Source organism: Drosophila ficusphila, unplaced genomic scaffold (genome assembly GCF_018152265.1).
Source record: "Drosophila ficusphila isolate 14025-0441.05 unplaced genomic scaffold, ASM1815226v1 contig_791, whole genome shotgun sequence".
Lineage (NCBI taxonomy): Eukaryota > Metazoa > Arthropoda > Insecta > Diptera > Drosophilidae > Drosophila > Drosophila ficusphila.
In genome coordinates this window covers 11,346,098-11,368,753 of record NW_025064737.1, presented here as the reverse complement: position 1 = coordinate 11,368,753, position 22,656 = coordinate 11,346,098, and the positions used below count along the sequence as shown (strand labels likewise).

The 22,656-nt window shown below is 44.7% G+C and overlaps 6 protein-coding genes and 1 pseudogene across 7 annotated transcripts; 5 read left to right on the top strand and 2 right to left on the bottom strand.

The window, feature by feature from the left end:
• The first annotated feature begins 124 nt into the window (after positions 1-124).
• On the top strand, positions 125-1,119 carry LOC108098773 (elongation of very long chain fatty acids protein F-like). Of its 2 annotated transcripts, none has more exons than XM_017201905.2 (2): positions 125-408; positions 471-1,119. In XM_017201905.2, exons 1-2 carry the CDS (start codon positions 181-183, stop codon positions 1,029-1,031), a joined length of 789 nt encoding a protein of 262 aa, XP_017057394.1. In that variant the 5' UTR covers positions 125-180; the 3' UTR covers positions 1,032-1,119. The 2 variants fall into 2 exon arrangements, with proteins under 2 accessions (XP_017057394.1, XP_017057395.1); XM_017201906.1 differs by having other exon boundaries at positions 295-408; positions 475-1,119.
• Positions 1,120-2,333: 1,214 nt separating this feature from the next.
• On the top strand, positions 2,334-3,352 carry LOC108098776 (elongation of very long chain fatty acids protein F-like). The gene is made up of 2 exons (XM_017201910.2): positions 2,334-2,616; positions 2,683-3,352. The coding sequence occupies exons 1-2, from the start codon at positions 2,389-2,391 to the stop codon at positions 3,253-3,255; spliced, it is 801 nt and encodes a 266-aa protein (XP_017057399.1). The 5' UTR covers positions 2,334-2,388; the 3' UTR covers positions 3,256-3,352.
• Positions 3,353-3,504: 152 nt separating this feature from the next.
• Positions 3,505-4,460, top strand: LOC122320776 (annotated as a pseudogene).
• Positions 4,461-5,982: 1,522 nt separating this feature from the next.
• Positions 5,983-6,967, bottom strand: LOC108098807 (elongation of very long chain fatty acids protein F). Its single transcript, XM_017201948.1, has 2 exons — positions 6,699-6,967; positions 5,983-6,553 (listed from the first exon to the last, which is right to left on the bottom strand). The coding sequence occupies exons 1-2, from the start codon at positions 6,921-6,923 to the stop codon at positions 5,984-5,986; spliced, it is 795 nt and encodes a 264-aa protein (XP_017057437.1). The 5' UTR covers positions 6,924-6,967; the 3' UTR covers position 5,983.
• A 4,003-nt stretch (positions 6,968-10,970) lies between these two features.
• LOC108098887 (F-box only protein 11) lies at positions 10,971-16,794 on the top strand. Its single transcript, XM_017202073.2, has 4 exons — positions 10,971-13,792; positions 13,910-14,090; positions 14,149-15,223; positions 15,308-16,794. Exons 1-4 carry the CDS (start codon positions 11,630-11,632, stop codon positions 15,435-15,437), a joined length of 3,549 nt encoding a protein of 1,182 aa, XP_017057562.2. The 5' UTR covers positions 10,971-11,629; the 3' UTR covers positions 15,438-16,794.
• Positions 16,795-16,840: 46 nt separating this feature from the next.
• LOC108098888 (L-asparaginase 1) lies at positions 16,841-19,052 on the bottom strand. Its single transcript, XM_017202074.2, has 3 exons — positions 18,860-19,052; positions 18,581-18,804; positions 16,841-18,377 (listed from the first exon to the last, which is right to left on the bottom strand). Exons 1-3 carry the CDS (start codon positions 18,954-18,956, stop codon positions 16,881-16,883), a joined length of 1,818 nt encoding a protein of 605 aa, XP_017057563.1. The 5' UTR covers positions 18,957-19,052; the 3' UTR covers positions 16,841-16,880.
• Positions 19,053-19,355: 303 nt separating this feature from the next.
• Positions 19,356-22,655, top strand: LOC108098896 (BTB/POZ domain-containing protein KCTD3). The gene is made up of 2 exons (XM_017202088.2): positions 19,356-19,716; positions 19,795-22,655. The coding sequence occupies exons 1-2, from the start codon at positions 19,655-19,657 to the stop codon at positions 21,920-21,922; spliced, it is 2,190 nt and encodes a 729-aa protein (XP_017057577.1). The 5' UTR covers positions 19,356-19,654; the 3' UTR covers positions 21,923-22,655.
• Position 22,656: the final 1 nt, after the last annotated feature.

Here is a 22,656-nt window from a genome sequence, read left to right as displayed (position 1 = left end):
GTAACCACAACGATCGATTATAAACAGTACGGAAGTCTTTTGTTACGTAGGTGTATGCATAATTACTAAGTTTTTTAATCGACTACAATTTACATTTCACTCGCTGGCCACCGATTTATAAAGTTGCGATTAGTCCGTGCTAGATCGACACGAAGACCGTTTATAGTTATCTTCTTCGCCATGATTGGATACCTAAAAGAAGTCCTTAGCCGCACTCCGCCGGATCCTGTGCGGCTTCCTTTGACCAACAGCCATGGGTCCGTTTTGGCCATTCTCGTTAGCTATTTGCTGCTGGTGAAAGTCGTGGGTCCAAGGATCATGGAAAATCGAAAGCCCTTCGATTTGAGCGGAGTGATTAAAGTCTACAACATTGTACAAATCATATACAACGTCGTCTTGTTCGCATGTGTAAGTGATTTGATAAAACACTCTTCGCTTGAAAATATATATTAACAAATTCTACTTCGTAGGAAGCTTTCTTTATACTCGGACCTGGCATCTATAGCTTCAAGTGCCTCGAAAACCTGCCTTTGGATCACGAGTGGAAGAACTTTGAGCGGTGGGCCAGCTATGCGTACTACTTCAACAAGTACATGGATCTCCTGGAGACGTTCTTCTTTGTCCTGCGCAAGAAGAACCAGCAGATCTCCTTCTTGCACGTCTTCCACCACACGTACATGGTGTTGTTTGTCTTCGCTATTTTGCGGTACCACGGTTATGGAGGATTTGGCTTCTGCATGTCGATCTTCAACGTTGGCGTTCACATAATGATGTACACATACTACTACCAGTCCTCCCTTAATCAAAATTCAAAGAAGAAAGATCTCTGGTGGAAGCACTACATCACAATTGCTCAGCTCGTTCAGTTTGGAGTTATTTTGGTGTACAGTATTTATTCGCTAAGTCAACCAGAGTGTTCGTCCACCCGAATGTGGGCTACTTACACAGGAGGCTCCTCCATTATATTTATTATTTTATTCACCAACTTTTACTATCACGCCTATATTCGGACCAAAAAAAAGGCGCTTTAAATAAAACTTAGCAGTGCATTCTACTTTTGAAGTTATAGAGATCTTCATAGAAATAAAAACAATAACTTATTATTTCACCTGGCAAAAATTTTCATAGCTTCCTTTGATTTCGGTATGGGTTGCATTTTGGCTTTTAAGTTCAAAAGATTTTTTTAAGACATTGCTGCGGTTTAAGAATTTCTTTATTTATTGACTAAGTTACTCAAAAAACAAGAAAGGAAGCTAGCTTCGGCATTTCTAAGTTGATATACCCATGCAGTCATCAAATATGCCGATCAAAATGCATAAGGGCTAAACAACATCGAAACTATGACAACTTTTTCTTTTCGTCTTCCAAATTTTCGACTATTGTTCATATGACAGCTATATGATAACGTTCTCAAATTTTGAGCAAATTTAATTCATAATTCAAGAATCGTTAGAAAACTCTATATTCCAAAAATCATGCTTCTCTGATGAAAAACAACGATGCTATAATTTTATTTTCGTTATTTCTCTATAGATTTTTCGATCTTTCCTATGGCAGCTATATGTTAGAGTTATCCGATTTTGATAAAATTTAATCCGAAATTCAATAGTAGTTAGAAAACGCCATCTGGAAGAAATCAAGTCGATCTGATTAAAAACAACGGCGTAAAAAATTTGTATTTCATTCTCTCGTATGCGAGCTATCCGATATAGTCGGCTGATCCGGCCCGTTCTGACTTATAAACTGCGTGCAATAACTACACACCTTTTGGGAAAGGTTCAGCCAGATAGCTTTAAAGCTGAGAGACTAGTTTAAAGAGAAACGGACAGACGGACAGGCGGACAGACGGACAGGCGGACAGACGGATAGACGTACAGACGTATTCCGATTCTGATCGTGATGCTGATGAAGAATATACATATATACTTTATGGAGTCTGAGGTGTCTCTTTCACTGCGTTGCAAACCTCTGGCCAAAATTATAATACCCTTTGCTCTGCAAGGGTATAAAAAAATCAACCTTAGTCAAACATTATAAACTATAATATATATATATAATACCATCTTTTTGACTTTTTCGGTTTTCTTTCTTGTTTTTACGTACTTTTTTGCTTACGTCAGTATTCCGTAAAACATTGACTTTGTTTTATGAATGAGCTGAGAATTTAAATTATCCGAGTACACGAGCCATTTCCTTGTAACCACAACGATCGATCGATCGATTATAGGCTGACGTAAGAGCTTTTGTTACGTAGGTTTTTGTATAATTGCAACCGTGTCTTTTAATGGAATTGCAATTAACATTTCACTCGCTGTCCACCGATTTATAAAGTTGCGATTAGTCCGTGCTAGATCGACAAGCAGACCGTTTATACTTATCTTCCCCGCCATGATTGGATACCTACAAGAACTCCTTAGCCGCACTCCGCCGGATCCTGTGCGGCTTCCTTTGACCAACAGCCATGGGACCGTTTTGGCCATTCTCATTAGCTATTTGCTGCTGGTGAAAGTCGTGGGTCCAAAGCTCATGGAAAGTAGAAAGCCCTTTGATTTGCGCGGAGTGATTAAAGTCTACAATATTGTACAAATCATATACAACGTGATTTTGTGTGCATGTGTAAGTGTTTAGTGATTAATGACTTACATACAAAATAATTTATTTAATAAAACTTATACTTTAAAGTCCGCTTTCTTGATGCTTGGACCTGGAAACTACAACTTCAACTGCATCGAGAACCTACCTTTGGATCACGAGTGGAAGAACTTTGAGCGGTGGACCAGCTATGCGTACTACTTCAACAAGTACATGGATCTCCTGGAGACGTTCTTCTTTGTCCTGCGAAAGAAGAACCAGCAGATCTCCTTCTTGCACGTCTTCCACCACGTTATAATGGTGTTCTTGTGCTATTGGTACCTGTTCCAGTATGGCTATGGAGGCCATGGCTTCTTTATGATCTCTCTAAATGTGGTTGTTCATATTATGATGTATGCGTATTACTATCAGTCATCCCTCAACCCGTCAGTGCGAGCGAATCTCTGGTGGAAGAAGTACATGACCATCATCCAACTGGTCCAGTTCGGGATCGTTCTGTCGCACAGCACTTATATCCTCAGACGAGGCGAGTGTACCGCATTAACTACAACTGCAAGGGCGGGAACCATTTTCTCGACTATATTTATAATACTATTCCTCAACTTTTACATTCGCGCCTACGTACTTCCCAAGAAAAAAGTCGTTCAAAAGACGTCTAAGTAGATGAGAAGATGCAGATTATTAAGAATCTGAATACCAATCGTATACAGAGTATCAAAGTTCGTTTTAAAAACAAATAAATTAAAAATATAAGCCTTAAGAATTTTCTTTTGACAATTATTCATGGAATCTTTTTCATAACAGTAAGCATTTCGGGAAGTTTTTAATTCTCTCATTTTGGTTGCCAAAAAGTAGACAATACTTTTTTAAAGCCAAGATTAAAGGTTGTCTTAATTGCGTAAGGTCACACTAATGGTGTCGATTTATGTAAGCAATAGAAAAAATTTAAAATTTACGTTGTCTGAGTTTTGACGACATTCCATATTGTCTGGAATTCAACATTCAACTGGTTATCCAACACTTTATATAATTACTTATAATCAGTTCGCTTTACAAAACCAGCGAATTACCATACTGAAAATTTGCACATATTATCAGTAGATAAGTTTTGATTATACTGAGTATTTCAAAGTGGGAACAGAAGCCAAGTTACAATTCACTTGAAAAGTCGTTCAAGAATATTCGACAAACCTTTCCAGCTGCCACTGGCCAGCAATCTGGGCTCCTCCGTGATCATCATTGCAGTCTTCCTTCTGTCGGTGCTGAAGGTGGGCAGAAGTAAAAGCCTTCAGGCTGCCTGATGTCCTCAAGGTCTAAAACATCGCAAAGTCCTGTCCTGCCGCAGGATCACGAACTGAAGAGCACGGAAAGTTCGCTGGCCTACTTGTTCCATTTGAACATGTCTTTTATCACATTTACATGTACCACACATTGCACCAGATGAGCCGATTCTACGGATTCGGTTGGTGTTTTTTTTTTTGTGATGTGCAGATACTACGCTTCCTCGCAGAGAAAAAATATCCAGGAGAGTCTCTAGTGGAAGAAGTACCTCTCTCTTTAGAGCCAACTGATCCAGTTTTTCCTGACGTTCCTGCATGACATTTACACATATTTGCAGTCAAATTGCTCGGGTTCTTGTTTATGTTATGATGTTCACCAGGTTCTGCGTGAAGACCAACATTCAACCCCAGAAGGTCAAGTCCAAGGGCAAGTGAAACTGCACTGCGGTAAAAAAAAAAAACTAAGACGACGTATTCGGACATATCTGATATAAATGTTGTTAAACAAATTCTATATTGATATATTCCTTTATGTTTTTATTTTATTAATTTATTAAAGCTTAAACTAATAAAATTATAAAAAACTAATTACCATCCTAAAATAAGTGACATAGGAATACGAAATAATTTGGATTTCAGTGTAGCCAGGCATTTGCATATGTGCCGGTTGAATAATAGATTAATTCAAATGCATCGACACTGAATTAAAATGCAGTCGTTTGGGGCAAGAAGTGACCCCTTTCGACCGGAATAAATCCCGTGGGCCACATCTCAAGCTTCTCATGGTTTCCAGTGGCGAAACGGGGGATCCTTTTGTTCTCACTAGCACGTGATCTGCATGCTCCGCAGGACTTCCCTGAGAGACCACGTGCCTGGACATTCCCTGCTGCTTTTAATTAGAATGCAACAACAAGAACATGAGGCAGAAGCCCCAACCAGAACCCCAACGAGAACCACAAGCGAGGTAGGCCAGTCGAGGCAGTGGATTTATGGCACCGGAAGGGTCAACCCGTGACTGCTCCGAATTTGCATAGGAATCGCATGCGGCGAATCAGAGTCGAAGTGCCGCCTGAATAATTGCGGCCATGCAGTGACATTAAAGCGAAGCCACAGTCAAGTGCAGTGGCTCTGGGTTTTTGGGGTAGGCAGTTACCAGTTACCAGTTGGCCATTGGCTTATGGGTCCTTGGTCCTCGGAACGGGCTCTCTCTATCCAACTGGGTGCCACTGGCTTTCGAGCTCTTCGAGCCACCGAGCGTGCTGAGTAATTGCCGTTTTAAATGACATTAAACGTGCATTGTTTAGTTCTCATAGCAGTCACACGACTTTTACCCCTTACCCCATTCCCCCTTACCCCATTCCCCCTTACCCCATTTCCCCTTTCCCCCTTCCTTTCCTTTCCCTTCCCTTCCCCTCCCCTCCCCATTCTTCTTCCCTTTCCCCTTCCCTCCTCACTATTTTTATTTCTACCCTTTGCATGGAACAGTGCGACTGCTTTAAAAATAGTTCGTCTTTGATTAAAATATTCTTAGCCTGACGCTTGAAATATAAAAGTACGGAATTTAATTTAACCAAGATACATATTAATATTTTTTTCCAATTTTACATTTTTTTTTTTTTTTGATTCTTAATGAAATAGGTGACACTGATATTTCTTATAGATTTAATTAGTCTAACCAAAAACCACGCAAATAATACTTGTAAGGGTTTTTAACTTTTACTGCAGTTAATTTTGCAAAGTCAGTAAAAAAAATAGCGTTACATATAAATGTGTAATTAATTAAATAATATAATTTATAATATAATTTAATTCTATTTAACAATAAATAATATTAACAAGATCATGAGTTACCCTGAATATTTTCAACCCAAAAAGTTTCAAAACTAAATACTGTGCAAAAAAGGTCCAAGCTGCTAAATAGGCCTATTAATGGAAAAATATTCCTAGACATGCTGTAAGGCTCTCAAGATATGCTAAGTTATTCGAATAACCTAGGCCAACTTACCTTTTCTGAAGCTAGTGTTTATTCAGCTGTGTGTAATTCAACACCAAAACATTTTCTGCTCTTTTTTAAGGAATATTTATTTCTTTTTTAGTTTCGCGACACATATTCAATGTACTTTCAGTTCTGGTTTCTTTTTGCTGGGCAGTACGTAGGCATGCAGGTAGAAGTTTCCGAACAGCAGGATAAAGGTTATATCTACCAACATGCCGGAATATATCACTGGTCTGGAGGCATTGCAGTTGGGCTGCATCAACGTATAGCTAAAGTTCGAGAGGACTAGTAGGAACTGGACTAACTGGACAATGGTGATGTACTTCTTCCACCGACTCGTCTGCAAGTCCTTGCTGACGCACGATAAATAGTAATAAGTGTACATAATCACATGGACGGCCACATTTAGCAGGCACAATGGGAATAGAGTTCCTCCATAGCCGCTGTAGGTGAGGTACAAGTATCCGCCAAAGGCCATGATCAAGTGGTGGACGACGTGAAGGACGGATATCTGGCGATACTTCTTTCGGAGCACAAAGAAAACTGTCTCCATGAGATCCATTAGCTTGTTGAAAAAGTACGAGTAGCTGAGCCATCGCTCCCAGTTTTTGTACTCATGATCCAGCGGCAATCTCGAGATGCAACTCAGATCGTACGCTTTTAACACGAATAAAAAGTAGAGACCCTGAAAAAAAATTGGTAAGTTATTATTAAAATCAGTTGTACAACTTATAAAATTATAATCTTCAAGCTTATGTATTGAATTAATTTTAATTCAGTTAACCTAGTTATATAGTTATAAAGAAATCTTCGAAATAAACAATACTTACGCCTGTCAGAGCTGCACTATTGTAAACGATCTGCATGATATTGTAGGCCTTGATCACTCCTCGAAGATCGAAGGGCTTTCGGTTTTCCATGAACTGTCTTCCGACCTTCAGAATGAACAGCAGGTAGATGGAGAGAATAGTCAACGTGGGCCAAGGACTGCCCATGAGAGGCAGTTGGACAGGATCCTCCGAAATGGACAACGTTCCATTTAGAAAATCCGCCATTTTTGAAAAAGAATTTTTGAAAGACCGGCTTCCACTCGAGGTATTGGTTGTTTGGCGACTAATCACAGTTCAGTCTTTTATGCTCAACAAAATGCGTTTCGATTGAATTGGAAATGCGAGTGGTTTGCGCAGCATAAAAAAGAGCATCATTAACATTAATTGATTCTAATTTGGCACTCGTGTTTGTTTACACTCGCTACACTTCAGTGAAAGTATATATGTTTCATTTAAAGCGGAATTTTTTGGGGACACTTTATGCATACTTTGTTAACAAAACTAGAGTAATGCTAAGCGAAAGCTGTTTTTAGGTAATAGAATAGAGAAAAGAATAGAATTTACACAACAATTTGAAACTACACTTAAAAAAATATGGCATCTGATGTTTACAAAATTAAAAACAAAGAAAAGCTGTATTTTTTTTAAGCCTGAACATTTTATTTCAGGGAATTCATATTCGTTTTAGTCTATTTCAAATCTTTTCCAAAAAATGTGTCTTAGCATGCAAATTTTTTCGTGTTTTTCTGAAAAGTTTGACATCATATTAATTAAAGAAACAAATAATTATATAACTCTAGCAAAAGTTTCCTAGTAGGCTAACCAAATTAGTTTGACTTTTGACTTTGAGTCATAAAAGATCGGGTTAAATAAGTCTGACTGTATGACTACAGTATACTGAGCATAATAAACCCAGCAATAAAACATCGATTCAACTTCTGTGTAATTGTTTTGTACGCATGTTCGTTGTTCACGCCTGTGAAAATTCCAATTAAACAACATTCGACACGGTGCAAAATGGAATAAATCTTTGTAGCGGATATCTGGTAGTCGGAATATTCGATCCATTCATTCTCGCTGGCTTTCCTTTCCCATGTACTTTTTTGTATTTGCTTTATTTTCCCTTTTTTTTTGCCGCTTACACGTGCAACCAAAAGCCATTTGTCGATGCGAAATTGCAAGAAATTTTACTTATAAGCCAAGTCATTTTCCACTAACTATCCGTGGGCCAGGGAATTACTTCTTGTTAAGGGTTTGTGGCTACGGTGGAAGTAATGAGGAAGTCGTTTCGCAAGTGTCTGCATGGAAAAGGAGAAAAGGGGAGAAGGGGTTCTCAGGTGTTTTGCAGGTTGCCAAGGTGTCGGCCATTGCAAATTGAGTAATTTTTCATTCGGCACCGGATTACATCGCAAAGTAAGACGAGGGGCGAGTGCAGCAGGACCTCGATGTGTCACAATTCCAGCGCTCATAATTGGGTCACAGAATTTGTCCTTTGTGTGCGAGGCTTGACCGCTGAATAAGAAGGATTATGCCGCTTTTTCTCGCACACTTTCTGCCACTTTTATTGGATTATGGGGGGTTATGAAGGGGAGGGGGTTGAGAAACAGGTGCATTAACATTATCCAGAAAAAGGCTAAGGACATAAAACGAAACCATTTATAATGCCCGTTCAGCCTTTCGGTTGTCCTTTCATGTGTGTGAGTGGAATTTTGTTAGGCAAATTACGAGGTATAAAAATTGAGTCTCATTATGGCAAAGTTAATATTTCATGGGCAATTTACCGAGATTGAAACCGACACACTTCGAAAACTGCGAGCAAAGGCACACTCGCTAACACACACACGCACACACACACATACGCATTTCTGTGTAATTACGGTTGCCGATTTCCATTGCCACAGGACCTTCTGTTCGTCCCTTCTTCATACAATTTTAAACTCAATTAAAAGTTCTGCGCATTAGACATACTTGTACCAAAAGAGCGAGACACGCCCCCACCGCCTTCAAATGTGATTAAGCTCCTGAAAAAAAAATGGGGAGGAAGAGAAGTAGACGGGGACAAAACGGGCGCAACTCAAAGGACATTCGCATTAGTTGTCATTAAAAATGTGAGCGATACCATCTAAATGACTTGGCATATCCTGCGTGTCAAGGGGAAAAAAAGGAAACAGAGACTGGCTGCAGTTTTGCACTTTAGGAGCGGACATGTGGATCCAATTGGAGTCAACAGCCCATTGACACACATTGATACGCTCCTTGGTTGCAGCCCTCCGAAACATTCGAAATGCGGCATGGAAAAGTGGGCCAAGAAGGCAACTTCTTCGTTCGTTTGCCACACAGAAATATTTACGAGCAGGGTTTGTCATTTAAAAAGACAGTAATTATAAAGAAATGTATGGCAAAGCCAATATGCTGGCAAAAAAAACGTAAAGGTTACACGGCTATTAAAAAAGTGAAAGGTATTATCCATTTTAAATAAAGTTTGTAAAGCACAATACTTTTTTAAATTTTACCACACAAACATACATTTGTGAAATATTACGAGAAACGTGAATAAATTTATACTTTTTTCCGCTCCGCAAAACCTGACCGCAGGAAAATCCATTTACTCACTTTTCCTGGCGGCCTGAATGCGAAAACTGCAAATGGTCGCGAACGCCTGAATAATGGAAGCAAATCGGAAAGAGGCAAAACAGCAAAAAGTTAAATACCTCTAATGACAGAAAATGAAGCAAATGACGAAAAATTGCGCAAAACAAAAGAGACAAATAATAACATGCCCAAAATGGCCGACTCGGACCAAGGGCCACCCACTTGGAGGCCGCCGTCGCACATCCTCGTGCAAGGAGCAAGCAGTAAGCAGCAAGGAGCAAGGAGCAGGGAACAAGGACCAAGGAGAGCACGCACCAGCGAAGATAGGAAGGTAACCGTGGGGGCCAAGTGAATTACCAACAACGGGCGAATCAAGAAAAGCATGTGCGCGGCATAATTACGAAGCAATTAGACGAAATTATTATTGAGGTCAGCGGCGAGGGGTCGTCGGGGGAGTCCACCGGGCAGCAGGCCCCCGAGAACATATGGCCGTAGTCACCCCATCCCCTCCCCTTTTTTTGGGGGGTTGGTGGTGCTGGGTGGTGTCGGGCCAAAGGGATGCGTACGCCATTATCATTCACGCCGGGGAAAGGAAGAAGGCGCAGCGTAATGCCCTCTAAATGGGCAGCACAAAGCGCACACCAAAACAATACGAAGAGCCACTAGTTTCAGGCGGGGAAAACCGGAAAAAATTAAGAAAAACTATGAGGGGAGACCCAAGTGGTGTGCCGATATCTGCCAACCAAAACCCAAGATGTCATATACATACTTTCAATTTGGGGGAAGCTATTCTGCAATTAATTTTAATAGCAAACAAAATTATAATAAATGGCAATAAAGGGTCAGTTACCTCAGAGTCCATTTGTGGTACAACTAAAATTATGGCTTAAGTCAGGTATAAGCTAAGAAAAAGAGAGTTAATAGGTTTTGAACACCAATTTTCTCTTTTTTTTCGTACAATAATTTTTATTTTTGTATTTTTTTCAGTGCAGCTATAGTTGCCCTCTGAATATTCGTCATCAACAAGCCAAGCTGTTTTTTGGGTTTGTTCAGCTGCCACTGGGAAATGAAATGCTGCCAAGGAAGTGGCATTAGGAGTTTAAATTATGGAAAATATGCTTTACTTTTGGCACAAAGGCTTAAAAAATTGATAAACAGAAACATTGCCAACTTAACTTTTCATAGTCGACAAGATCGCGTGTGCGAAGTTCAATGCTGGGCATTCAATGAAGTAGTCAAAACACAGGGCAAAATGACAATGACAAAGGTGAACAACAAAACTTATCCCCAAGCGTTGCGGAAAAGGGGGCGTGGTGCGACCTTAATTGTCGGTTGGCAGCAACTAAAGACCTTGCTTGCATGTTGACTGCTTTTCAGACGCTTTCAAACAGTATAGTTTGCTGCACTTTTCGAGTTTGTAGGTCACTGTTATATGAAGGTTTCTGAGATTGTATATTTCTAATAGTTAAATGAATACTATTAAGTACAAACAAATTTTTTTTGCAAGTATTTCAATAATAAAATTATTTCAAATTTTGAAAGCAGCGCGGGGAAGTACACATTTTGACGATAGTTTAAATAGAAAATCAACGCAAAATATACCACACCATTCTCTTCTTAATACCAAATAATAATCTTTTAAATTTGGGCATGTTTTTACGGGCGCCTGGTATATTTAGTCAGTCAAGACGCGGTCACACTGTACGCTAAAATTAAAAATTCGGATTAATGGTGGTTTTGCTGCTGAATTTTCCGAAAAATAGTGTGCAACTGTGTCGAGTGCTAATGCTGATCGTTAAAACTTCCAATTAAACATTGCAAAAAGAGTTATTTTTGCCGGAAAAATAACAAAAAGAAAGCAGAGTGACTGCTGCGAAGACGAATTAAAGGGGGAGACGGAGTAACAATGAGCGAGCGGGATGGCAACTGGCCAGTGAGTGCGCTAGTGCTTCTCCTCTAACCAAATAAAACAAAACAAAGGAGAGACAAAGGATAGAAACCCCGAAAAAGGCACACACACACACACACGTGCACACACTAGCAATAAGAAGAGCAGTCAGCAGACAGATAAACTTAAACAAATGGAGTTAAATTAATATTTTAATTAAAGGGTCCAAGGATATAGCCAAACGATCCGATTAGAAGCCAAATCTGTAGAGCGAAATAGTGAAAGGCAAGGCGAGGAAAGTCGTCGCCAAATTGTGCATGTGCATGTGCGTGTGTATGCCAGTGTGAGTGCGTGTGCATATGGGGTTGGAAAACTGTGAAAACTCAAGCGCAAAAGTCTTTGGCTCCGATTAACTCGCGGAAAACTCACTGTCGCTGGTCAGGTGGAGAAAATGCCGAGCGCCTCGTTCACCTCGTCGCGCACCTACGTGCGCCGCTCCCGCCGGAAAGGAGCCAACCGGATAGCGATGCCCAACCGGCCGACGGGAAACATCATGGATCCGATGCTTCAGCAGAACGTGGCTGCCGCCGGAGCTAATGCATCAGGATCCACCAGCAGTGGTGCGGTTAGTGGCGGTGCCAACAACAATAATAGCAGTAGCAGCAGCGGGAACAGCAATGCCACCGCCGCATCCACTTCCGGAGCAGCTGGAGCCGGTGGAGCAACTGCCGCAGCAGGAGCCTCCAATTCAGCAGAGTACTTTGATAGTGGCCAAGGGACCAGCAGTTCTGGTGGAGCCGCATCCTCGAGCTTCTCCGGCAGCTTCTACAATGTCCTGCAAATGATGGACACCACGGAGAGCTCGGGCGCCGGTTCCAGTCAGTCCACACCACCGTCTTTGGGAGCCTCCACCTCCACCACCTCGTCGTCGAAGTCAACCTGCGCCACAGCCGGACCCAGCACCGCCACAACGTCCGCCGCCGCGGCAGCTGCAGCCTCCGCTTCCACCGCCAGTAGTCACCAGAGCCCATACGACTTGCGCCGCAAGATCTCCGCCAGCAGCCACGAGCAGTGGCCCACCAGCTCCTCCTCCGCCGTGGCAACCGCCGCCGCCATACTCGTGGGACCATCGAGCAGCTCACCACCGTTGGTTAATCCCGGAGCCTCGCCATCCAGCTCTTCGTCGTCCTCCTCTTCTAGCTCGTCATCCTCGTCCGCCTCGTCGTCGAGCTCCTCTTCCAATGTGCAGGCGCCCTCGACCAGTGCCACCTTTCCGGTAAACAATGCACCCACCACGGGAGCCACGCTAGCGCAGCCCCCGAATGTCCATAGCTCAGTACCGCAGCAGCATTGTGGTGCCTTGCCCGTGGGAGCGGCCATCGAGGACAATAACTACATGCTGCCGGCGAGGAAGAGATCACGCCGCCTCTACACGCAAGGCGGTGAGATGGGACCAACTGCGGGGGCAACGGGGGAAGCAGCCGGAGCAGGGACGGCAGCTGCCGGAGGAGCGGGCTGTGCGCCCACGGCGGCCCAGTACCTTCAGTACGAACTGCCTGACGAGGTGCTGCTGGCCATATTCTCTTATTTGATGGAACAGGACCTCTGCCGCCTGGCACTCGTGTGCAAACGCTTCAACACCATCGCCAACGACACGGAGCTGTGGAAGCGCCTCTACCAGTCGGTCTTCGAGTACGACCTGCCTCTGTTCAATCCGGAGCTCTGCAAGTTTGTGTTTGAAAAACCGGAAGAGTCGGAGTACGCCAATCCGTGGAAGGAGAGCTTTCGGCAGCTGTATCGTGGCGTGCATGTGCGTCCCGGTTACCAGGAACGTCGCAGCTCGGGCCGAAGCATTGTTTTCTTTAACACGATTCAGGCAGCTTTGGACTACCCAGAAGAACGGGCCGCAGCGGGCGTCTTTGTGCCCGCTGGCGCAGGAGCTGGAAACTTGGTCTCCGCCGGTTTGTCCAACACTAGTGCAGCTTCGGGAGGCGCCGGAGCTGGTGGTGCCAGCGTAAATGCGCTGGTCAACATCTACGAGGAGCAGGTGGCGCCCACCGAGCATCCCGGACCTCTGATATTCCTCCATGCCGGCCACTACAAGGGCGAATATCTCTTTATCGACTCGGACGTAGCTTTGGTTGGAGCTGCACCTGGCAACGTGGCAGAATCGGTGATTCTGGAACGGGAGGCCGGCTCCACAGTGATGTTCGTAGAGGGAGCCAAGTACGCCTATGTGGGCTACCTTACGCTCAAGTTTTCGCCCGAAGTCACCTCCACGGTGTCGCATCATAAACACTATTGCTTGGACATCGGCGAGAACTGCTCCCCCACCGTTGACAACTGCATCATTCGCTCCACTTCAGTGGTGGGCGCTGCCGTCTGTGTTGGTGGTGTAAACGCCAATCCCGTGATCCGCAACTGCGATATCAGCGACTGCGAGAATGTAGGTCTCTACGTCACCGACTACGCCCAGGGAACCTACGAGCACAACGAGATCAGCCGGAATGCATTGGCTGGTATTTGGGTGAAGAACTTCGCCAGTCCAATCATGCGGGAGAACCACATACATCACGGTCGGGATGTGGGCATCTTTACCTTCGAAAACGGAATGGTAAGTTAAAAGAAATGTTTATTTTTTACTCTTCAATATATATTTATTAAATGCTTATTAACACTTTGAAAATATTTACTTATAAACGTTATTTCTTTCTGAATTTCCTCTTTGTAGGGTTACTTTGAGAAGAATGACATTCACAACAATCGCATAGCTGGTTTCGAAGTGAAGGCTGGCGCCAATCCCACCGTGGTCAAGTGCGAAATCCATCATGGCCAGACGGGCGGCATTTATGTACATGAGAATGGACTGGGTCAATTTATCGAGAACCGCATTCATTCAAATAACTTTGCAGGTAAGACGAAGCCGTGTCTCAACACTTTTATTTTCAAACTCAAACTCTTCTTCCAAAGGCGTTTGGATAACCTCTAACAGCAATCCCACAATTCGCAAGAATGAGATCTACAATGGACACCAAGGTGGCGTCTACATCTTCGGCGAGGGTCGCGGTCTGATCGAGCACAACAACATATACGGAAATGCACTGGCCGGAATTCAGATCCGCACCAACAGCGATCCCATAGTGCGGCACAATAAGATTCACCATGGGCAACACGGTGGCATCTATGTGCACGAAAAGGGCCAGGGGCTGATCGAAGAGAATGAGGTGTACTCCAACACTTTAGCCGGCGTGTGGATCACCACTGGAAGCACACCCGTTCTGCGACGTAATCGTATCCATTCGGGCAAACAGGTGGGAGTCTATTTCTACGACAACGGACACGGCAAATTGGAGGACAACGATATATTCAACCACCTGTACTCGGGAGTGCAGATCCGTACGGGCAGCAATCCGGTGATACGGGGAAACAAGATCTGGGGTGGTCAAAACGGCGGAGTACTCGTCTACAACGGCGGCTTGGGTCTGTTGGAACAGAACGAGATCTTCGACAACGCCATGGCCGGTGTTTGGATTAAGACCGACTCCAACCCGACGCTCAAGCGGAACAAGATCTACGATGGTCGCGATGGCGGCATCTGCATCTTCAACGGCGGCAAGGGGATCCTCGAGGAGAACGATATCTTCCGCAACACGCAGGCTGGTGTTCTGATCTCGACGCAGTCGCATCCAATCCTACGGCGAAATCGCATTTACGATGGACAGGCAGCGGGTGTGGAGATCACGAACAATGCAACGGCCACGCTGGAGCACAATCAGATATTCAAGAACAAATTCGGGGGCCTGTGCCTGGCCAGTGGTGTTCAGCCCATTACGCGGGGCAACAACATTTTCAACAACGAGGACGAGGTGGAGAAGGCTGTATCGAGCGGGCAGTGCCTGTACAAAATCAGCAGCTACACCTCCTTTCCCATGCACGACTTCTACCGCTGCCAGACCTGCAATACAACGGACCGCAACGCTATCTGCGTCAATTGCATAAAGAATTGTCATGCTGGCCATGACGTGGAGTTTATACGACACGATCGGTGAGTATTCCAGTATTAAATCGATTTGTTCTTTCGCTTTCGAAATGTTGACGATTGCTAACACTTCTCCGTTTTGTTCGACAGCTTCTTTTGCGACTGCGGTGCTGGCACCCTGTCCAACCAGTGTCAACTGCAGGGCGAGCCCACTCAGGACACGGACACGCTCTACGACTCGGCAGCGCCCATGGAATCACACACGCTGATGGTCAACTAAATAACTAACTTCGGCAGCTCGACCACGGTCCTATTCTTAGCTATATCTTAAGTCGTTAAGGCCAAGCTCTCAAATCTCTCGCACATCTTACGTGTTGCTGTAAATATTCGAAACAAAACCAACAAACAAAACACACTCTAATACAATTAATTGTATGTAAATAATAACTAATTACTCTTGCGTTCAAAATTTAACTCAATGTGCAATTTAGTTTAACGCGAACTCACACGCAAAGTTTTCACTTTTTAACTGAGCATGGAACAGATAAATCAATGCAAAACAAAAAACACTGAAACTTTTTCCATTTATGTCACAACGAATGATGAACAGAAAGGAGGAACGCCTTTATTACACAATGCATTTGTTTGTACGTCAAAATGTTGTAAACGAAGGAGGACAAAATGAATCCTCTCGAACCCAGTGAAGAACAATTTTGTAATGTAGATTAGTAGAGATTTTAAAATTACATCAATTAACATAAAATAAGTGTAAGCCATAGATATAAAGGAGATATATAGCACAGGCGAGCTAGTCGGCCCCTGACTAACAAAAATTCGAAGAAAGCAATTCTAAGTATTAACAACAAACTAGATTAGCAGCAGCCAATGCTTCAGCAAACTAACCTATGAATAACGAGTATAGTAAACACATAACATAACATTTAAACGGAATACAGCACACTATATAATTCATGCGAATCTATGCGAATTCTACTGAAACAGCACACGGACAAGATACAAAATCAAAAGCCTTTACCAAGCGTCAAATACCAAGCAATATTTCATGTCTAAATGTTGTAGAACAAATTTGTAGCTCAAACGTAAAAGAGAAATAGAAACAAACAAAAGCCATGTGTCATTTTAGTCGTGTAAGTTGATCAACAGTTTAGTATTTAGTTTGTCTTCGGGCCGAGTATTCGAATTATGCAAATCATTTTTTAGTTTAAGTCTGAAACGTATTTATAAGTGAACGCAAAAGCCCATAATTATTGCGTACATAGATGACATTATCCAATAACTGCGTGTGAATTAAGTATTTTGTTTTTATTGCCTAACATTTAATTTATATATATTTTGTTTGCCCGTGTTTTTCCCCCGACGGTTCAGTTTCGTAGGCCCTTACTCGCTGTACGGATCGAATAACCACATAAATACTGCATACTATATTCTATATTCAACTATATGAAATATACGAATCAGATTGTATTGTTTTACTAACAAAAATTTAAGTGCGTCCCCGACGTGCGACTATACTATGTAGAGATTGATTTTAATGTGTTACCTATGCAAGCTAATAACGTCGTCGCCCTTGACTTGGACAAACCACTAAATATACATACTTATATATACACAAGGTATAAGCTAATAATATTTGAAATTTGACAAAAAAAAAAAAAAAAAAGGTGGTTGAGAAATCTTTAATTGGGAATAATAACAATCCTTTTTAGTTCAAGCAGGCACAGGGATCTTGTTCTGCCAACTCGTTCTCCCGGAATCGCAGCAGGGTTATAATGTGGGCATGATTGGCTGCCTTGGCGTAGTCAATGGGCGCCATGCCCAGCTCATCCTTCACGTACGGATTTTCGTAGTGCGGGAGCAGATAGTCCACCACCTCGTGGTTGCCCAACTGGCAGGCGTAATGCAGAGCAGTGCGTCCGGTGCGATCGGCCAAGGTTAGATCAGCGCCAGCCAGACGGAAGGACTCCATTCGCTTAACCTTGCCCCGCTCCGTGAGGGCGCGCAGCAGCTCCGCCTGAACCAGTGGCTGGTCATTCAAAGTGGCGCCGTTCTTGAGCAGCACCTTGATAATTTCATGGTTGTCCGTGTCGATGGCCTCGTGCAGCGGCGTGCGGTTGAATCGATCGTGCACATTAACCGGACAGCCCGACGATACCAAAAAGCAGACGCAGTTCATCTTGCCGAGAAAGCAGGCCAGGTGCAGAGCGGAACGTCCATCGCAGTTGGTGTCGCACAGATTGGCTCCGTACTGCTTGAGATCGCTCAGCTTGTGGGTGTCGCCTTCGGTGACGGCAGATGCCACCAAAGCAGGATAAAATGTGGAGCACATTTGCTGTTTCTCCACCGCCGTGGACATGTGCAGTGTGCGAGCCACGCCCTCGATGAGATCGATGTCGTTGATCTTGGCCACCTTGTTGGTGGTCAACTCACCGCGCAGGCTCAACAGCATAACCTTCTTCTTGTTGGGCACATCCCACTCCGGCTTGGACAACACGTAGGCCAACTTGGCGAAGGCGGCCTCCTGGGTCAAGTCGTAGCCGGGGATCACGCCCAACTTGAGCAGTTCATTACCCGTCTCAGAAGTGTTCGTGACCATGCCCGCCGAACATTGCGAAATGTTCACGATAATGACACATCGGTGGATTGCCTCTCTTAGGGCGTCCATTAAATCCTCGCGACCCACCGGAAAGTTTCCAGCTCCGTAGGTCTGAAGGACAACACCTTTAATGGGCTCCTTCAGAAAGGCCTGCATCACACTGGCAGTTATGCCGGGATAAATCCTCAGCAAAGCCACGTTTTTCTCCAGTGCGCAGTGCAACGAAAACGGCTTAACGTTGCACGGCCGGAAGATCTGGCGGCTATTGATCTCAATGTTCACACCTACACGTCCCAAAGGAGGTAAGTTGGGTGAATCGATTGCGTGGAAGGAATCCGAATTGAGCTTCGTGGTACGACAGCCACGGAAGAGCTTGTTGCCAAAGAAGACGAGCACCTCGGGAATGTTGTAGTTGCCTGCCACCAGAAGGGCACCCAGAAAGTTGTCCCTTCCATCGGATCGAGCCTCGAAAATGGGAAGTTGAGCTCCAGTTACCACGACGGGCTTGTTAAGGTTCTCCAGCATAAAAGCCAGCATGGAAGCGGAGTAGGCCAAGGTATCCGTTCCGTGGAGAATCACAAAGCCGTCGTAGGAATTATACTTTTTCTATAATGGGTAAGAAATTAGACTAATAGTTTTCTGAATATTTCCTTATTTTAAAACCTTTTTTAAAGAGGATTTTGGTATTTTAACTACCTCTAAAAATGAAAGAAATATTTACAGGTGAAATCTAATTGCAAGTTAAATGTTTTTTACATCTGTATCTATATTTTTTTCCACTTTATACGGTAAGATTATTATTAACTTACTCCCACTTCATGAGCCATGCGCTGCCAGTCACTAAAACCCATGCAACTGGATTCCAACAGGGGATCGAATTCGACCAAATCGTAAAGGACACGATACGGAGCCCCCGAAACTGCTGGAAGTGCCAATAAACATTTTTCATCTGTCTTGTTAGCAACTGTTTGATCGTGGCAGCTAGGAATATCGCGAAGCTTCTTTTCCAACATTTTGGGCACGGTCGTTAATACTAGTTAAAAGCTAGGTATTGGTAAAGCACATGATAGAGCTATAGATTCACCCACCTCCGGACTCGTTGCGTATCATTCCGATAGTTCCTCCCACGTAAATAACATGGACGCGAGTTTCATATTTGGTGCACCCGCACTTCCCAGCTGGCATGTTGACAGGATTCCAAGATTACGGTTGGCTACGAAAAATTTGGAATTTTCGAAAACAAAATTAAGGCTTAGTTCCAAATGTATAGGACAGACACTGAGCTCCATGAGTCCTATGGTCATTTTTATTTGGGTGAAACTATGATTTAAAAAATACCGCCACACGAAATGTACCGTTGTCGCCTTTTGGTGTGACCATCATCCAGTGGCTTTTGATAAGAATTAGAGGTGGACATATCTTAGTTAATTGTTTTTTATTTAAAATTCGATCTATGGCTCGTTATGTGTTTTATGTTCCTTAACTTTTCATTTAAACACATATATATTTGTTTTATTGTTCCAGTTCAAATTTTCGTATCTTTTGTCAAACAAAAAATTCATTGCAAACAATCGCTCACGACAAGTGTCACGCAAGATTAGCCCATCCCTAGTTTCGACAGTGCAGTGCAACAAATAATAAATAAATAAATAGCCTGCGCAACTCGTTAAACGAATAAATTGCACCCCGCAGCGCGTCGAGTGGGTTGGGTACCGAGTCATCCGAGTTATCTGCTCCGCTGGTGCGGCTGCCCCAGCGTCCGCCGTATCAGTCGCTTGCTAGAGCGCTGGAAGAACGGAAGACGGAAGCCACACAAATAGAGACGCACTTAGAGCGATCCACTCCGTCCGCTGCTCCGGCAGCCCACGGGCCATCGGATTGCCATGTCCTACTTCACGCACGCAGCCAGCAGCGATCTGGTCAACCTCAATGTGGGTGGTCAGCGGTAAGAACAAAGAAACCCGAATGGATTGACCAGCAGTGATACTGATGACGCATGCAATATCCATCTCACTATCCACAGCTTTTCCACGTCGCGACAAACGCTTACGTGGATCCCGGACACGTTTTTCACAGCCCTCCTCAGCGGTCGCATCTCGAGCTTGAGGGACGAGCACAACGCCATCTTTATTGACCGCGATCCTACGCTCTTTTCCATCATCCTCAACTACCTGAGGACCAAGGATATCGACATCAAGAACTGCGAGATCCGCGCACTGCGCCACGAGTCCGAGTACTATGGCATCACGCCGTTGACCAAGCGACTGGCACTCTGCGAAGACCTTAATCACTCGTCCTGTGGCGATGTGCTCTTTTACGGCTTTCTGGCGGCACCGCCTATGCCATCCAACGAAGCTGTGCCAGCTGCAGCCGTCGATGAGCCACAGCCCTCCACTTCGTCGAATGCAGGTCCGGCACGTCCCGGATCCATGGTGCGGTTCCCGGAACCATCGCGTACCTCACACTCGCGCAATTCGTCGTGGGATCTAGGCCGCCACAATCGCACTGGCAGCAGTGGCAATGGTGCCAATCCGCCGGCTCCCATGCTGCACTCGCGGAATCCATCCATGGACTTTATGCGGCACTCGCGGAACTCCTCAGCGGATTTAAACAAAGTATTTCGGAACGAAGTGGGTCTGGTGTTTAGTCCCACACAGAACTCTAACTGGGTGGACCCCATGCGGGTGCAGATTATCAAGGCGCATCAGAACTGGATAGCAGTGGCCTACGCCCACTTTGTGACCTGCTATCGCGTCAAAGATTCCAACGGCTGGCAGCAGGTGTTTACGTCGCCTCACATCGATGCCACCATCGAGAGGATAGCCATCAACTCGAAGGTGAACACATCCACGGCGGAACCAGTGCCCAGCAAAATGGTGGCTATCTCGTACGGCAGTCAGATTCGACTTTGGAGCATCCAGGATGGCGGGCAAAAGAAAGACGTGGGCACCTTCAATCTAAATGTACGCGTGGAGTATCTTTTCTTCATCGGCAGCCAGTTGGTAGCCCTATCCTCTTCCGGCAAGATTGGAGTGTGGCACGCCATGACCCAGCACTGGCAGATCCAGGACCTGGTGCCGGTGCTCTCCTTCGATTCGGCAGGCTCGTTTCTTCTGCTGGGCTGCAACAACGGTTCCATCTACTACATAGACATGCAGAAATTTCCGCTTCGAATGAAGGATAATGATTTGTTGGTCACCGAGCTGTACAAGGATGCCACATTGGACCCCATCACGGCCATTTCGGTGTACCTCACCCCGAAAACCTCGAGCATTAGTGGCAATTGGATCGAGATCGCCTACGGCACCAAGTCGGGAGCGGTGCGGATTATTGTCCAGCATCCAGAGACGGCTGGCCATGGCCCGCACTTGTTCGAGACCTTCTTCGTGCACCAGAGCCCCGTTACTAAGGTTATGCTCTCGGAGAAATACCTTGTTTCGGTGTGCAGCGAATACCACCATGTGCGAACGTGGAGTCTGACTCGTTTCCGTGGAATGCTCTCTACTCAACCGGGCTCCACGCCGGAGGCCTCATTCAAAATTGTTTCGCTGGAGGCCACCGACACCAGCTACAGCTATGCGGCTGGGAACGATTTCGGTCCCTACGGCGACTACGAGTACATGATCTTTGTCCAGAAGGTAGTGCCCGAGACGGATCAACTGTACGTGCGCTTGGCTTCCAACGGTGATCGGGTCTGCGTCATCCGATCCGTGGACAGCTCGACAATTTCGGCTTTCTGTGTGCACGAGTGCGAGGTATCTTCGCGCATGGGATCCCGCTTCATACTCACTGGTCACTGCAACGGCGCAATCCAGATGTGGGACCTAACCACAGCGCTGCTCTCCAAGGACGAGCCCCAGCAGAAAACCAACGGCGGACCCGACACCAATGAGCTTCTCCGCCTACTTGACCAGTGTGAAATCAGCAATTCATCATGCTCAACACCTTGTATGTCACCGTGTCTATCAGCTATGGGCAACGGCTCTGGAATGGCCTCCTCCATAGCCCGCATGAAGGCCAGTAATATAGCCTTGCTTAATCGGGAGCCAGTTGCGGCTGCCCCGGCGCAGGCGCCTGCCCAGGTGCAAGCTCCTCCAGCGGCGGCAGTGGAGCCGGCTGGAATCCCGATGGCTGACGACAACAACGAATGAGACGTGGAAGCGGCTGCTTGGTCGGCGCTTGTCGGGCGCGTTTCATTGTTCACATTTCACAGGTGTAGCTTGATTTTCGACTACCAATTTATATTCCTGCAGTTCGTGGTGTGCGCCCTGCTCTACGTCTGGGTGACGCGACTGACGCGCGGCACAACACCTGCTCCGTGATGGACTGCCAGCAGGCATTTACCCAATCAGATAATCTCCATTATATGTGCTCGATGTGGTTGCAGATGCAATGTGTGTATCCCCGTTAACCCCATGTTTGTGTGCCCCAACTTGTGGATCGTACAGTTAGTAATCTTTAAAACGCCTTTGTTCTAGTTAAAATGATGGAAATTAGTTAAAACCATAGTTAAAACAATGTAAACCAGAGTATAAGACTTCTGCAACCGATCTATAATTAGCACTACTTTTAAGGGTGCTCCACTGGGACAGAATCGGAAACCTTATCAAATGCTGATCTGAACAGTGGATAAGATAGGTTGCCTAGGACAAAGAAAGTTCATTGAACAACTAATTAGTTCTTTGTTCGCTTGTCAACCTTGAAGATTGTTATTTGTGATTTAAAATTGGCTGAGTAGTTGGTGCGAATTCGGTGTGCATGACCGATTCTGTCCTGGTGGAAACCCTCACATAAATATATTGATCCGCCTCGTTGCAACACGTAAACAGCTATACATATGCAATAAAAATAAACATAATTATACACCTACTGATATCAAAAATAG

Coding starts and splice junctions, on each gene's coding strand:
- LOC108098773 (XM_017201905.2), top strand. CDS start 181: ATGATTGGATACCTAAAAGAAGTCCTTAGCCGCACTCCGCCGGATCCT. Junction 409..470: donor ACGTCGTCTTGTTCGCATGT/GTAAGTGATTTG, acceptor TCTACTTCGTAG/GAAGCTTTCTTTATACTCGG.
- LOC108098776 (XM_017201910.2), top strand. CDS start 2,389: ATGATTGGATACCTACAAGAACTCCTTAGCCGCACTCCGCCGGATCCT. Junction 2,617..2,682: donor ACGTGATTTTGTGTGCATGT/GTAAGTGTTTAG, acceptor TATACTTTAAAG/TCCGCTTTCTTGATGCTTGG.
- LOC108098807 (XM_017201948.1), bottom strand. CDS start 6,923: ATGGCGGATTTTCTAAATGGAACGTTGTCCATTTCGGAGGATCCTGTC. Junction 6,554..6,698: donor ATAGTGCAGCTCTGACAGGC/GTAAGTATTGTT, acceptor ATTTTTTTTCAG/GGTCTCTACTTTTTATTCGT.
- LOC108098887 (XM_017202073.2), top strand. CDS start 11,630: ATGCCGAGCGCCTCGTTCACCTCGTCGCGCACCTACGTGCGCCGCTCC. Junction 13,793..13,909: donor TTACCTTCGAAAACGGAATG/GTAAGTTAAAAG, acceptor TCCTCTTTGTAG/GGTTACTTTGAGAAGAATGA. Junction 14,091..14,148: donor TCATTCAAATAACTTTGCAG/GTAAGACGAAGC, acceptor CTTCTTCCAAAG/GCGTTTGGATAACCTCTAAC.
- LOC108098888 (XM_017202074.2), bottom strand. CDS start 18,956: ATGCCAGCTGGGAAGTGCGGGTGCACCAAATATGAAACTCGCGTCCAT. Junction 18,805..18,859: donor GATACGCAACGAGTCCGGAG/GTGGGTGAATCT, acceptor GCTTTTAACTAG/TATTAACGACCGTGCCCAAA. Junction 18,378..18,580: donor GCATGGCTCATGAAGTGGGA/GTAAGTTAATAA, acceptor TACCCATTATAG/AAAAAGTATAATTCCTACGA.
- LOC108098896 (XM_017202088.2), top strand. CDS start 19,655: ATGTCCTACTTCACGCACGCAGCCAGCAGCGATCTGGTCAACCTCAAT. Junction 19,717..19,794: donor CTCAATGTGGGTGGTCAGCG/GTAAGAACAAAG, acceptor CACTATCCACAG/CTTTTCCACGTCGCGACAAA.